This window comes from Phoenix dactylifera, chromosome 8 (genome assembly GCF_009389715.1).
Source record: "Phoenix dactylifera cultivar Barhee BC4 chromosome 8, palm_55x_up_171113_PBpolish2nd_filt_p, whole genome shotgun sequence".
Lineage (NCBI taxonomy): Eukaryota > Viridiplantae > Streptophyta > Magnoliopsida > Arecales > Arecaceae > Phoenix > Phoenix dactylifera.
Genome location: NC_052399.1, coordinates 19972479 through 19988444, shown reverse-complemented (window position 1 = coordinate 19988444; position 15966 = coordinate 19972479). Strand labels below are relative to the sequence as shown.

General features: G+C 43.6%; 1 protein-coding gene across 1 annotated transcript in view; it reads left to right on the top strand.

Annotated features, from left to right (window-relative positions):
- LOC103723066 (SCAR-like protein 2) overlaps window positions 1-15966 on the top strand; it is a 28206-nt gene that overhangs the window by 5568 nt on the left and 6672 nt on the right. Inside the window, 7 exon segments of the mRNA XM_039129610.1 lie at window positions 64-2719; window positions 2833-2934; window positions 4401-4490; window positions 4956-5063; window positions 5158-5207; window positions 9503-9644; window positions 15333-15536. Coding sequence (XP_038985538.1) covers window positions 64-2719; window positions 2833-2934; window positions 4401-4490; window positions 4956-5063; window positions 5158-5207; window positions 9503-9644; window positions 15333-15536 — 3352 coding nt within the window.

The window sequence follows — 15966 nt, the reverse complement described above, 5'->3', positions numbered from 1 at the left end:
ACCTGTCTTCTTCTTTATAGAATATTAAACTAATCATATATTTGATATATGCAAAACTAACAGCCTAGCTAGCAGCTCACCTTTTGCATCTCCAAGCACTGATGCACGAAGCTTTTCAAGCCAGAATTTATCGACACCTGATATGAGATTAAATCCTGAACTTGCTAGTGAATCAAGAATGTCTTTTGGTTCAAAGATTTGGTCGAGCTGTGTTAAAGAAGTTTTGGATACAAGCCGTTCAGTGGTGTCTGATGACCAAGAATATGATAGAGTTTCTGATTCTAAGTTAGATATGAAACACAGTGGTTCTTGTGCTTCTGTTTTACATGATGAACCTAATGGAGATGTTGGAGAAGATAATTCTCAACATGATTCTTTGCAAGGGCAAAGCATTGACAGATACTCTTCTGTTACTTGGGATGAAAAAACTGAAATTGTTAAGGCTGCAAGTCCCATATCATGTGATGACATAATTGTGGATAAGGTCCAAGATTCAGAGTCTCTGCCAGTAAACTCTGAGCCACCAAAAGTGGATCATACCAAAGTTAGAGTCTCAGATCAAGAGGACATTTTGTTTGATATTGCTAAAGTATCAGTATCATTATCTGGTGCAAACCGCATTGATGAAATCACAAGTGAGACAGACAACTATATGGATGCACTCAATACACTAGAATCTGAGACAGAGACAGAAGCAGAGTGCCAAACCAAACGGGAAGTGAACTCAGTGTGTAACTCTAGTTCTCAAGGAATGGAATCTGGAACTAGAGAGATGCTGGAGACAGCGGGGAAAATTCCTGATTCCCATGATAATGAAGCTCTGAATGCATCTGATGGGCTCTTGAGCCAAGATCTGTCTCCAAAATTTTCAAACTTAGTATCTTCAGATTGTCTGGACAGTATGCAGTCACCTCACATGACTGACTCGCCTTCAACCTCAAAGTGCTCTGTTGACAATGATTTTTCTGAAAATAATGTTCATGATATTATGAGAATGAATGTCTATGAAGGCATTGATGGTGATCCATCTGCTGATTCAAGCATTCCTAGTTTGCAAACCAGGTTGGGCAGTGAAGCTCCTGTTGAAACATCCATCTCTCAACATTCTCCTTCTGTTGATACTGCTGACGTGTCTTCCATTAAACTCTGGACAAATGCTGGGCTTTTTGGAGTTGAGCCTTCAAAACCTCCAGACCTTGGTGTTCCAAATATTGCAAGCGAGAATATTGTATCTGATCCTAAAAGTTATGCATGTGATCTTTCAAGCTACACAGGGAAGACTAAGTTGCATGCTAGTGGATTAGCTTCCAAATCAGACACTAAAGATATGCCGAATGAAATCATATCAAATGTTTTTGGCTCTATGGACAAAATGGCTGGGACACTACGTACTTCGAATTCCTCAGTCCAGTGTAATTTAAGTGGTGATCAATTGTTTGTCAGAACATATGATGTGGTGCAACAGAATGATCCATCCAATTGTTCCCCATCTTTCAACACACATGAACATGAGGGTAGGCCTGTCAAGCAGATATCACCTTGTTCCCCATCTTTTACTAGCATTCATGCTCACTCTGATGAACCTGTTGTAACAAGAAACAATGGTGTTGCTCCTAAAGCTGAACTATCAGCTGCTCATAATATTGAGTCACAATGCAGTGAAGCTGGCCCAAACACAAACATTATGTCATCCAGTTTTACTGGCCTTGCACAGAGATTTCTTGTAAATACTCTTCAAAGAAAAGCATCACCTATATATGCTGATATTCCTATGCCGACTGGAGTGACGAATGCTGAACAAAGGAAGTCAGATGAGAGCTGCCTTGCGAATAACCACAAGAAGGTACCAACTGGAGTTGTATCTCAGGAGTCCAATGAAGAGAGTACCAAAGAAAAGATTGGCAATGGATCATTAAAAAAGTCTCTCTCTTCTACTTCACATTACTCAGAGCAATCCTCTCCGCCACTTGAACACATGAAGATCTCTTTTCAGCCTTTGAATGGCTTGGACTCCAGATTGAAACTGGAATTTCCCAATGGCAATCTCCATGAAAGCATTGAAGATTTGATGTTTCCATCATTTCAATTGCTTCCAAGGTCCAGTGTTCCTTTGCCAGACAGTGGCTCTGATTCAGATGATGACACATTCTGTAGATCTTGTCCATATTCTTCTGAGGATCCTCTCAGCCCTCGCTCGTATTCGAACTCTGAGCTATGGGAACAAGAGGTAAGAAATGGATGTGAAGACCATGAGATATATGGTGATTCACAAGCAATTTCATCTTCAACAGCATCCCTCTCTAGCTACATGGGATTTGAGCAATTGAACCATTCCAGCATAGATACAGTCGGCAGATATGTGTATTTGGAGGCTGAGAAAGGCACAGGGTCTTTTCAATCTGGTTCGATAGTGGACCTCCCAGGTCTTGAATCTGTTATCTCTTTGAAAAATCAACAAGGAAGAGATGATCCAGTGACATCTACATTGCAATCCCAAGATCAGCTGCCACCACCGCCACCTCTCCCTCCAATGCAGTGGAGAATAATGAAGACATTAATTGCTTCAGGAGAGGATAGGGATGCTAATACTGCTGACAGTGTTAACCAGTTGGGTGGTCTACAAACTCCAAAACTTGCTTCTCAGCAGCAAGTACAAAGTGCTCCAAAAAAGCCACCACATATTTCTGCGGTGATTGCACCACATCTCAAAGAGAATACAGTAATAGTTAATTTATTATCTGGTTCCTTTTTTTTACATTCAGCTGTCAAGAGTATTATAATATGTAACATGCTTGGTTCTTTTTCTTATTATGTTTTATCTGTTATTTGCAGCAAGATCAGCAGAAGCTGAACGGGCACAAAGAGTCAAATCATGTTGCTAATAACAAGGAATTGGATTTAAGAGAAGAGTTGCTCCATCAAATCAGGAACAAGGTAAGTTTCAATCTCGGTATCAGTTTGCTTTCTCTTTCATTACCATCATCAACAAATTAGCATTGCTGAATATCCAATAGTAAGATTTTCTAGTGCAATGTCATACTTTAGATCTGACATTACTATAATGTGGCTAGTCAACAATAAGCACAAGTAGTATCATCTGCATAAAGGAAGTCAATGGGGGGATGAAGTTTGGGGGTAGCGGCATGACTTGTGCTGGAGGGGACCTGAACCTAGGTCCACCAAACCCGTAGTTTGGGTTGGAGAGGGGTTGAGGCCATACTTATCTAACTCGCTTCAGGTTTGGGTTGGAAAATGTCAACCCAGTTTCAACTCGGAATGGGTTTGAGTTGAAGGCTTGGGCAACCCAACTCTGCCAGATATCCGAAATAGGGTCCCCAGCCTGATCCAAGCTCTAGCCCATAAATCTGGGCTCCCAACCAATCTATCTCTTATTTTGTTGCTATTAGGTTTTGACCTGACCTAACATAAATCCCACCTGAACAAATCAGACTTGATGCACCCTGACAAAGCCCTACCCAAATTGACTTTTTGTTGAAACAATTAGAGTTAGCAGGTGTCAACTGGTTCCCTTGGTAAAGTTCCTAAGAGTTGTTACCCATGACATGGGTTCAATTTCACCTACACCTCTTTAAAATTTATTGCCTCGATAAATTGGGTTGCAGTAGAAACCCCCTCCTATTATCTCAAAGAAAAAAAGAAAAGAAAGAAGAGAAATTCTGGAGTTGAGTTCAAGTCGAGTTGATTATCAATTCTGTTGGTCATGTAAGGGTTGTATATTTTGTCAGTTGGATTCAGTCTTAACCTGACCCAACCTATCCTATTTGCATCTCTAGGTGGGGTGCCAAAGCTTTAAAATTAACTTTAAAGCAGCTGAGTTGCCCTTAGTCCTCCTCTTTACATGTTATTTTCTCTGGACGATTGCCCTTTCATCAAAATATCCATGATTCTAGAATTGGTGATACTAAAGAAATTGCTAATGTTAAAGAGTATTCTCAAATGTTAAATATTAAAGAGTTTAGTCTTTTGGCTAAATAGGAGGGAATGCATCTCAGGGACGACAGTTAAGGAAAACCCGTGATACTAGGAGGGGCTGATTTTTCGCCCATGAAAAGTTTCATACATGGGTATGGGTAAGATGAATATTGGGTTGCCAGCCACTGGTAGTTCAGCACACAGAACTGCACTAACAGGCATGGCAAAGCATTTTCTATCTGATGCTCTTTTTAATAACCATATTGAATCAAAGTATCTTGTTTTTTGTGGTGGAAAGGCAGCGTAAATGCCCTTACTCATGAAACTGCAATTCATGCAAGTTGGTTGTCTGTACAATTCATGACTGATTCTTAAATGAGTTAAAGGACAATTAACTCAAAAGGTTTTGGAAATGTATAATGTGGTCTCTGATGTATGTTTTCATCATGTATACTCGATATCTGCAGCATGATCAGCAGAAACTAAATGGACACGAAAAACTGGAAAATGAGAGTACTAGCAATAAGGAAGAGATGCTTCATCAGATAAGGAACAAGGTAAACTTTCGTCTATATTTGAGAGGGCTCTCCTTTCATTATTTTTTGGCAACTATTTATTGTCTGCTGATAGGCTATCCCAGCGTATTTTCAGTATTGGTGGTTCTCTTGGGTTAAGAACTGCTAAGGGACACACCTTTTAGGCTGGTTCTTTGAAAAGGACAAGTAAATAAAACAAATGACTTTATGAAAAGACAAAATAAATAATCTTACCCCAGAATCCATTTGGTGAGTTGATTATTTTCCTCGTATTCAGGATTAGATTCTTATGCGGTCTCATTGTCTGAATTTTATTGAGGCTTGGGCAATTCAGCATCCGGCATCCTAAATGATTGAGTTCCTAATATAATTGCCAATACTGATTAGACAGAAGAGTTAATAAGAGCAAATATTTGCTTTCAGTGGGTTGTGCTAACTATTTTCATTAATCAAACTGCTTTTTGTGTCAATGCTGCTAATTTGCAGACATTTAATCTGAAGCGTGCCACAACATCAAAGCCAACTAATGTTCCACAACCTACCACCAATGTCAATGTTGCTGCAATCTTGGAGAAGGCAAATGCAATTCGCCAGGTTGTGCTTGTCTCATTTTCTTTCATCCTCCCCCCCTTCCTCTTCTTTTAATCTTATGATTTTCTCGTGTCTCATGTCATTTTCATTTAATCAGGCATTTGTGGGTAGTGACGAGGGTGGTGATGATGATAACTGGAGTGATGGGTGACCATTTGACCTAACTGGAAAGCATGTATGAGCATTCATCTTCACATTCAGCTGACTACCAGCTGAAGCATGTTGTTAAAATGTGAATAGCTACATTTTCTGTAATGTAAGTATAGTTGGCAGGTCGTCCTATATCTTCTTTTTTTTTTTCCAATTTTTTGTTAAATCTTAAATCAGTTTCATATCCTGGTGAAGAAATTTGGTGCATCGTCATGTATTATATATCGCTTTTGCCATCATCTGTTAATCAGAGTGGCTGATTAAATAAGCGTGTCGTGCTATCATTATGATCTCTGAGGATAGAAAACATCAGTTGGTAGTTGCGTGATGATGAAACAATTGCTTCTATTTAATCAAAAGTGAAATCTCTGGTCTTATAGTTCGCCATAATGAAGTTCCTCCGCTTCACTTACCATGGAGAGCTTTTGTGTTACTTTTACTGCATCTGTAGGCCACCTCGTGCTTAGTTCTTGAACAACTATAATGATTCCTTATTGCTTGCTTCTTCAAATTTTCAAATTTCAAGTTAGTCTGGAGCCAGGGGAAAGATACTTGGATTTCTCTGTCAGCTGAACCATGGTGGAGATGTATGATGCTATTTTTTTTGATCAAGTGATAATGTTACCCATTAAAAATGGGGTGTTTAATTATTTTTTTGATAAATTCTTTTACGCTGGTTATGGTACCATAGGAGAAATTCAGTGTTCAAGTTTTGACAGTCTAATTAGCTTTAAATGTCTATTGTGCAGTGTCATTTTTTTCATCTAATTGGTTACTTGCAACAGTAGAAACAATGGCAATTCCTTGAATACAATTTAAGGTCACATTCAAAGTTGGCATTTGAAAGTACTTCTGGATTTTTTTTTTTATAATAGAGAGAGGCTAAAAGGAACCACCCTGCTTTTGTTAAAATAGAAAAAAAAAAATTATAACTTGGAAGAGAGAACAAGATCAATTAGAAAGAAATTAAAAAAAATGAAACCAAACGAAAAATTGGACAATTGGAAGAGAGCTAGAAATATCCTTAAGTTTGCTCTAAATTTTTTTGAAAGCTGGTAGCTTCTTTTTTTTTTTTTTTACATAGAATAGATCATTTGTTGAAATTATGAGGACTAGGTTGAGCAATAGAAATGATGGAAAATTGTTTGTTAAGAAAAAATCTGTCACAAATTTTTTGATATAGATTTAGCGTCTGATTGGGAGAAGCAGAGCACCTATCGGATCTGACAGGATAGGTCGGAGGGAGAAAGGAAATGAAAGAGCGGGTGAAGTGGGAGGTAGAGCGTCATGGGTTCATGGGGCAAAAAAAGATCTTGCTGATTTTTCGAGGTCGCGTTCTGTGTCGCAAATGCATTAATATTTATGCTGTTTTGGGTATTTTGGGAGAACGGGCAGTTGGCACGGAGCATGGCCGATCGCAAGGTGAAGCCAACGAAGGAGGCTTTTGGTGGCGAGGATCGAATGAATCGTGGACAGGAGGAGAGGAGTCGAACTTGGTCTGGCATGGTTTAAGGGGCCTCTCCGGCAACCGACATGGACGAGTTACCAAATCACCGATAAGGAGCTTTTGAGACTCTTCAAAAGGCGCATTACCAAAGCTTTGGAGCTGCCCATGGATCATGACGAAGCCTCGAGAGAGGGTAGGAGTTGGCGGTGATCATTCCACGACGCTTGGGGCGGAGGGTACCGCTGGAATGGGTCGCTCAAGATTTCAAAACCCGAGGTAAACTTGATTATGATGTTGAAATTTTTCCGTTGGTGGAGGAGCTATGTGTCTTCTGCTTCCGGCAAGAGCGCGACCAAGATGCGACCCTTGCCAATGGCTCGTGGCCGCGCACCTAATGGCCATGGAACCCTAGGTTCCGAACTTTATACTGGGTACTAATAAGGCCAAAAGGGCTATGGTCTAGGTTTGGCTGCCCTGCCTACCCCTGGAATACTGGGAGAAGACCTCAATAATGGAGATCGCGGCTGCTGGGGCCTGCCGGTGGCACTCGACGACTTCACCGAGTAGCTCTAGAAGCTGGGGTACGCCCGAGTAAAGGTAGAAATCGATGCCCTGGAACCTCTCATTCCTGGTATCCAGATTAGGGGGTGGAATAGGGTGTTTTGGCAGAGTTTTGTATATGAAAATGTCCCAGCCTTTTGCTTATGTTGTGGGAGAATAGGTCACAAAGAAGAGGAATGTCAGTTCTTTGTGCCGGCGATGGAGGGGGAAGACCATGGGCGAGTTAGGGTTTTGCCGACTCCTATGGTGGTGGAGACGGATCCGGAGAAAGCGACATCGATGGAGGAGAAAGGTGCAAAGCTGATGGGGAAGCCTATGTTCGAATCGTGGCTTGCAACGACCAAGATTCGGCAACCTAACCCGATGAGGAGCGGGGTGCGGCTGAGGAAGACGATTGAGTCTGGCTCGGAGTCCACCTTTGGCCCGGGCTCGTCCCACTCTAGCCCAAGTTCGCCAAGGAACCTGTCGAGCTCGCTCAGCTCACCACCAGATTTGGATGGCTGGTAGAAGCCATCAAATGTAGCCCCCCGATGATCTTCGGAGAAGGGCTATTACATCTCGAACTCGACTCCGTGTGCTAAACAAGCAAGTCAACTCAAGTCCGAGTCGGAAGTTGGGGTCGACTCACTTGCTGATGCGAGCCAAGCCCAGATGGCTGTGGAGGTGGACTAGGCCAGTGGATGTGGCGATGCTGGAGGCTACGTCTCAAGTGGGCCACTTTAAGCGGGGCAGAAGCCCTGCTATGGATCAAAAGCCATCGGGCCCGAGAGAGGTCGGCCTCTCTCTGGCCCAGCGGGGGATGAAGCCCCTGAGATATGCGACCCCCTGCATCCTCAAAGGAGGAAGAGGCCCCTCATCGTCGGAACCCCGCAGCCCCCTATGCCTTGCTCTGTCGGCTGGAGAGGGGGCATCAGCTGCTCTGGAAGATGCACCAAGTCAAGAGGCGGTGTGAGGGAGGAAGTGAGTGGTGGCTCGACCCAATCAGACTGTACGAATCCTCAACCTGAAGGCCGTAAGTCGCCACCGGTGAATCCTAGTGCTATTGTCGTTGCCGATGATGCAGGGGGAAGGAGCTGGAGGCGGTGGAGTCCGATCATGGGAGTGTGGTAAGGAGGTTGAAGGCTGTGTGATGGGCTCGACTGCGGAAGAAGATGTCTATGTTCTAGCCGAGTGTAGTGGGCGGTCTGCAATGGGCCATAGGGAGATCAGCGAATCAGATGGGAGGAAATGTCTGGTGGAGGACTCGATTGACCCTAAATGAAGTTGTTGATTTGGAATTGTAGAGGGGATGGCATGCCTTCCTTCCTGGCATCCCTTAGAAGATTTGTGTAGTTGAATGGGGTAAGTGTGTGTGCTCTTCTTGAAATGAGGTTGTCTAGACAGAGCGTTCAGTTGGCAAGGTTTTGTTTCCCTCCCTCTTGGGGCTTTTTGGCCATTGAGTATTAGGGGCTATTCAGGGGCATTGTGGTGATGTGGAAGTTGGATTTTTTCCACCTTCGACATCTTTCATAGATGCAATCATCAAGCTATTATGGTTATTACTGAAGGTAATGGTATTCTTTGGTGCTTTTATGCTCTGTATGCCAATAAAGATAACAAGGTGCGTCAGGAGCTGTGGAGTGAGGTTTCATGTATGGTACAATAAGGCATTCCCTTCTTGGTAGCCGGAGACTTCAATTGTATTGATGGGCCAAATGAGAAGCTAGGGGGGAAGGTGTTCTCAGGCAAGCCCAAGGTTAGGGAGTTCCAGAACTTTATCTCTATCAATGGTCTTGTGGACTTGGGGTTCATTGGCTCAAGGTTCACATGGTGCAGCAACCGGCAGGGGCGAGTGAGAGGTTGGGAGAGGATTAATATGGCCTTCACCACGACGGGGTGGATCCAACATTTTCCGGACTACCATGTCCAGCATCTGACACATTGGATTGGACCATAGCCCAATTCTCATCAGCATTGAACCCTTCATCCCTCACCAGACCTTCTTTCGCTTCAAGAAGATATGGTTGTCATATCTGTGCTCTTGGGATTTAGTTCAAGAGGTTTGGGGCACAACGGTCAAGGGGGATGTGCTGTACAGAGTTACTTGCAAGCTCGAGCTACTCAAATGCTGCCTCCGCAGGTGAAACAAGGAGAAGGGTGGTGACATTACCAAGAGACTGGAGGAGACTGAAGGTTCCATCGCCTCTTTCCAAGCCAAGGAGGAGAGGCAAGGAGTCCTTCTACTTGGGACTTGGCTGATCTCCATGCACAGCTGGCATTGCATCATTCACTTTTGTGCCAATAGGAGACTTTCTGGCGGCAAAAGTTCAGGATGCAATGGATTCTGGAGGGAGATAAGAAGACAGAGGAACAAAATTCGGAGCATCAGAGACAATGATAGCCAGATGATAGAGGATGCAAGGAGTATCTGCCGGAAGCTTCTTCAGGTTTTTCAGATCGAGTTGGACGGGCCAGCAGGAGGGTGATAGTCCTACCTTTGATCCTACGCCCGAGGTAAGGGTCTCAGAGGGTGAGAACGAGAATCTCACCAGGCCGATCACGACTAGGGATGTTCATGAGGCTGTATGGTCCTTGGTAAAACTTCTAGGCCGGACGGTTTCTCTCCCTTATCCTTTAAGAGATTTTGGCCCATTATTCAACATGAGGTGGTGGCTTCTATTCAACAGTTCTTTCACACTTTAGTGTTGTCTCAGAAATGGAAGAGAACCTTTATTACTTTATTCCCCAAGAGGCTAAATGCCACTGAGCCGGGCCATTACAGGCCCATTAGTCTATGTTCCACCTTATACAAGATTGTTGCGAGGGTTATGGTTGCCATACTCAGAGGGATTCTTCCTAAACTCATTAGGCTAGAGCAGGGGCCTTCGTGGGTGGTCGGAACATATCTGACAATATTCTGATTGCACATGAGTTTATGCATGACCTCTAGAGAGCACGTCGATGGAGTCTCTTGGGGGTCAAGCTGGATATGGAGCGTGCCTACGATCGGATGACTTGGAGCCTCTTATCTTCTTCCTTGGCAAGCTTTGGGTTCCATAAGGTGTGGATCCAATGGATCATGGGCTATATTTAGGATTCGTCTTTCGCCATCCTGGTGAATGGCATGCCTATAACTTTCTTCCACTCCATAGTTGGCCTTCGATAAGGTTGCCCTCTGTCTCTTTATCTTTTTATCATTTGTGTTGACTCCCTGTCCAGAGCTCTCCAGGCTACCACTGCGACACAGAATCTTGAGGCCTATAGACCCACTCCGCACGCCGAGTCAATCTCTCACCTTTTCGCAAATGACTACTTGCTCCTCGATTGAGCTACTGTTCAGAATGCTTGAAGGTTTAGAAGAATCCTAGAGGGCTACTACATTGCTTCTGGTCAGCAGATCAACCTATCCAAGTCCGGTGTCCTCTTTAGTCCGAAGACCAAGCAGCATCTTAGGACCGACATTAGGGAGATCCTGGGTATGGAGGAGTAGGCTGACAGCTAGAGATACCTAGGTGTACCCATCATTGGGAGGAGATTACGGATGGTAGAGTGCAACGAGATCGAGTAGGGCATTAGGTAGAGGCTAGAAGGATGGCAGGCGAAAATACTCTCCATGATGGGAAGAGCGACTTTAGTGACATCGGTTCTCGGTTCGGTTTCAGTTTATTTGATGACCCAAACAGCTATGCCCAGGTCTCCCTGGTGAAGGTGGAGTAGTTATTTAAAAATTTCATATGGGGTATGGGAGATGGCGGGAGGGGACTTCATCTTATGGCTTGGAAGGTGATCTGTCAGCCTTGAGACCGTGGGGGTCTGGGTATCTGCTCTCTACTAATGAGGAGGAAGATGATGGCGGCCAAACATGTTGCTCGATTCTTGCTTGAGCCAGATAGCCTATAGAGCTCTCTGATAAGGGCCAAGTATGGTGATTGAACCGTAGCAGCAGATTTCCAGGCTAATTATCACAGCTCATTCATTTGGCGAGAGGTATGCTCTAGGACCCCGAAGGTGACGGCCCGAATTTGGTAGATTGTTGGGGATAGCTAGTTGATTGATGTGGTCAACGACTCCTGGATGACGGATATTTCTATTCGATTATGGTCCACCATGGTTGATGTGGAGTGCTCGAGCCTCAGAGTGAGGTACTTATTCAAATAAGGCGAGAGGAGATGGGATGCGGTTTAGGTCCAGCGTTTCTTTAGTGATCAGTTAGCAGAGCGGATCTTGGCCGTTCTAGTGCCTAGGAGGGGAGGACCCAACAATAGGACTTAGTGCTCGACTTGTAGATCCAAGGTGAGAACTAGCGACCTTGGAGAGTTGTACAAAGTTGAGGTGCCTCGGTCGATGGATGGTGGATGGCTTTGGAGGCTCCAAGTTCACCCCCGAATCTCTTTATTCTTCTAGAAGGTGGCGTGGGCTGCCTTCCGATGAGGGAAGTGTTTAGCAGGTGGGGTATGAGCATCCCTTCCACTTGTGACTGGTGCAAGGAGGAGGAGGAGACCATTGAGCATGTACTGATCAGAGATGCATGAGAGCTGCTTAGGTGTGGCAGTTCACAAGGGGCCACTAGAGATTCTTGCAGTCTTCGAGCTTGGTAGCGTCTCTCCTTAATTGCTTGAAGGGATCCATCAGTACACCGGTCGTGAGTTCTGGGGGTGTCATTACTGCCTATGTTGCATATCATATATGGTTAGACATGAATGCTAGAACCTTCGAGAGTCAGAGACAGAGCTTGAGGACCATGGCTGTCAGGGCAGTTATTCAAGCAGAGGAGTTTGCTCAGAATCAAGCCGTCGAAGGATCTAGGATAGCTAGGAATATCTGAAGCCCCCACTCAGCTCTTAGAGCGCTTTAGACGATTTTTGTCTTCTAGGAGCCTCCATCTCCAAGCTTTCTCAAAGTAAATTTTGATGGGAGTGTGCTTGAGGAGGGAGGCCGAGGAGGTGCAAGGCTTGTGATTAGAAATGCTGACTCCAGACTGATTGCAACAAGAGGTAGATGTCTCTATGATATTTCTATTTCTAGAGCCGAGTTTAGAACTGCTTGGGAAGGGATCACCTATACGCAGGTCAGATTAGGGGCGAAACACATCCATTTGGAAGGTGACTCGGCTACTGTGATCAGGTAGATTCAGGGTTACGTGAAAGCAGGGGATGAGCACCTGCTGCTATAGGACATTAGAGATCTTTTGAGAAACTGTGTGGCTTTCCAAGTTACTCATGCTTACCGTGAGATGAACAACGCAGCTAATTGGGTCGTCTCATTCGTTGCGCAGCATTCCGACGGCTGGTTGTGCGAGGGCTATGACTTTGCTCCACCCTCTCTTCGATATCTTTTTTTTCTAATTTTCTTGAATGTACTCATACTAACCGGCTTATTAAAAAAAAAAAAGGATTTTTTTCTCGTTTTTTGTTATTTGTTTTTTTTTCCGTTCCCTAAGGTTTGGACCGGCCGTTCATCACACTCTTTTCTTTCCGTCCCTCTCCAAACAGGCCCTTAGTGGTATGGCTTGTTCGACCAAGTGGGTTTGGTGCGAGAAAGGCTGGAGCGCGAAGTGTCCTCTGCGAGGTGCTATTTGCGTGCTGCCAACCAACCGGGAATGGATTTGCACCACCTCCGTTCCGCTCATAAATGGGTACCCGACGTGGACTCCACTGGTTATTGGAGGGGAAGTGCATGCATCGCTTCCCTCATGCAGGGGCGGCCCGATACATTTGGGGGCCTAAGGCGAATCCAATGAATGAGGCCTTTTTTTTTTAATAATAAATTTTTTTAATAAATATAAAATATTTAAAAAAATAATATGAAAATAGATAGCTATCAAGTACACTATTTCAACAAAGATACATGAATCTAACAAAAGTAGACAAAAAGTTTTTTCAGTTTAATATAATTTTTGAATGGAAACACAGAAATGTAATTGCCGGGCCATAAAACTGATTAAATAATTGAGATAATGCTGGGCAATACTGTTTACCATGTCAAGCAAGAGCAGGATAAGAAAAGGTCATCTCGTGGCACTTCATGGTCAAGGTAAAGAAAAGAATTTGTCCAGAAAGAAGTCTCTCTATAAGAGAAAGTAGGGGCATTATGGGAAATTCACTCCATTTAATTAATAAAAGTCCCGTCCCACCATCTCCCCTTCAAGTGAGTACCCAAGCAGCAACTGCAACATCACAGCACAGCAGCCATTCAACCCCCTCCCTCCTTTTCTCTCTCTACCACCCAAGAGGGGAGAAGAAACCCAGAGGAGAAAATTAAAAGAATCTCCACCCTCCAAGAACTCAAGAAGTCCATCTCCAATCCCTCTATCTTTCTTCCCGATGGCCCAGCTGGATCAGGAGTAATGTGAGGGAAGGAAAACCAAGACTAAAACCAAAAAAGAGAAGGGATGAAAGATAAGAGTGGCTTCAGGCGTGTATCAAGCCAACCAAATCCCTCCTCCTCCTCTCTCTCTCTCCACCCAAAACAAAACTACTGTCCCCAACTTCCCAAATTGCCTCTCTGCAGGCCAGGAAACTCTCCACCTCCCTTCCATCAAGGGGGAAGACTCGTAGCCTTCCATCAAGGGGGAAGCTCCTGTTCCTGTTTTCACATGGGGCCTTTGCTTCCTTTTGGTCACGCCTCCCGGAGGCCCTCCATTGGCCTGAGGCCTTAGGCGACCGCCTCGGTCGCCTAACGCTCGGGCCGGCACTGCCCTCATGGCCGCTGCCCTCTTGAGCTTTAAACCCGGCTTCTATGGCCCTTCCAATAAGACAGAAGTGTCACGTTTACGTTGACAGTTACGGCTACTCCACCACTTGAACCTAAACGACATTTAGAATTACTAGCTATATATGAAATGATTATATAAGACAGAAGTGCCACGTTTACGTTGACAGTTACTGCTAATCCACCACTTGAACCTAAAAGACATTTAAAATTACTAGCTATATATGATATGATTATTCATAATCATATCATATAGCTAGTACAAAGACAAATTATAAAAGAGCAGAACGTCATTCATTTAAGAGACAACTAGTGAAATAGCCCACCATTCAGGGAAAATTTTAAAAAAGAAGTTACAAGATTTCAAAACTATTAATTGATTTTTTTTGTTACATCTATTACTTGAGATACATGGAATGATGGAATAGTTATAATTTTTGATAATTTATATAAAGATAGAAAAAAAGAAGTACAAAGATAAATTGATAAATAAGAGATATATAAAACAAAAATATATAGATATATGAATAAATAAGCTACTGTCTACTACTATTATTCGCACTACCAAAAGATATGCAAGCTGCGGTGAAGAAAGATGAGAACATGATGATCGCATGACAATAAAGAAAAAATATTTCGGGCCACAGCTTTGTCCCGGGCCCAGATGAGTCCAATAAATGAAGTTGCTGAAGAAGGATGCTTTAAAGGATTTGAAAGCTTTAAAAGCTTGAAGTTAATTTGGAGGACTGGGCTCTCTCATAAAATCCAATTCTCCATGAGCTCGTAAATTTGTTTTGAGGTCTCCAATTTTGACAAGTTAGTCCAAGCCGGCAGATCAGTTGAGACGACAAATCTAGCAAACAGTTCGATTCTTTTAGCACATGGTCTGCGCGACGGTCAGCCCGAAAAAGGAAAGGTGCGGCGGACATCGAATTAAAAATAAAATTAAAATTTAAAAATTAATCCCTCCGAATCTTTTAAAAAAAGGAAACAATAGAAAGAATATATTTTACAAAGGAAATTTAATTACTTATTCAACAAAAAAGGAAATATAATTACTAAGGTATCTTTCCCCGATATATACGCTACCTCATTAAACGCTGAATTAATGAACGAAGGAAGGTGGAGGAGGCCACGTACCATGGTATCGGCATGGAATATTCGAATCCGGGCCTTTTTTTAATCGTTTTCGCTGAAAGGGAAGAGGAAAGATAATCGTACGGGCTTCCATAGATGGTCAAAGAGAGCGTCTCGTCTATGAAAAGCCAAGGAGCGCTCCTTCCACTCTACTCCCAACCTCGTCTCTTCTTCTCTTCTCTACTCTACTCTTCTCTTCTCTTCTCTTCTCTTCAAGGGGGAGGAAGGGGGGCTTCTCGAGTTTTGGACCCTTCTGACTGTCTCCCTATATAATCTATAGAAGGTAGCGAGGGAGCGAGAGAGGTGGGGAGAGGGAGAGAGAGATGTCGAAGAATTCGCTGGAGAGGCATGCGTCGATGGACGCGAAGCTGAGGCTTCTGGCCCCGGGGAAGGTGTCGGAGGACGACAAGCTGGTGGAATACGACGCCCTGCTCCTGGATCGCTTTCTTGACATCCTCCAGGACTTGCACGGCGAGGAGATCAGAGAAACGGTATCCAAGATCCGTTCTTTTTTCTTCTTTTGTTGTTACAGTGTTGTTACGGTGGTCTGGGATTGTGAACTCTGTTGCTTCGCTTTAGAAAATTCAGTTTAGAGTTGGTAACGGAGGAAATCCATCTCGCTTCTACTGAAAACTTGGGATTTCCCCCTCAGTTCTGAGTTTTCTACTGACTTGTGGGTTAAATTTTTTGATGACCTGTTTTAGATCAAACGTAGGAAGTTCATTTCTTGCTGGTTGCTGGTTTTTTTTTTAATTCAAAGAAAAACGGATTCCTTGAAATTAATTAAACCTTGACTTTAGATCATACAAGATTTTTCTTTTTCCTTTTCTTTTTCTTTTTCATTGGTGTGTCTGTGAGATAAAACTCATGCAAGATATATATCCATGATGACATGTGCTTGTTTCGATCTTGATGACTGAA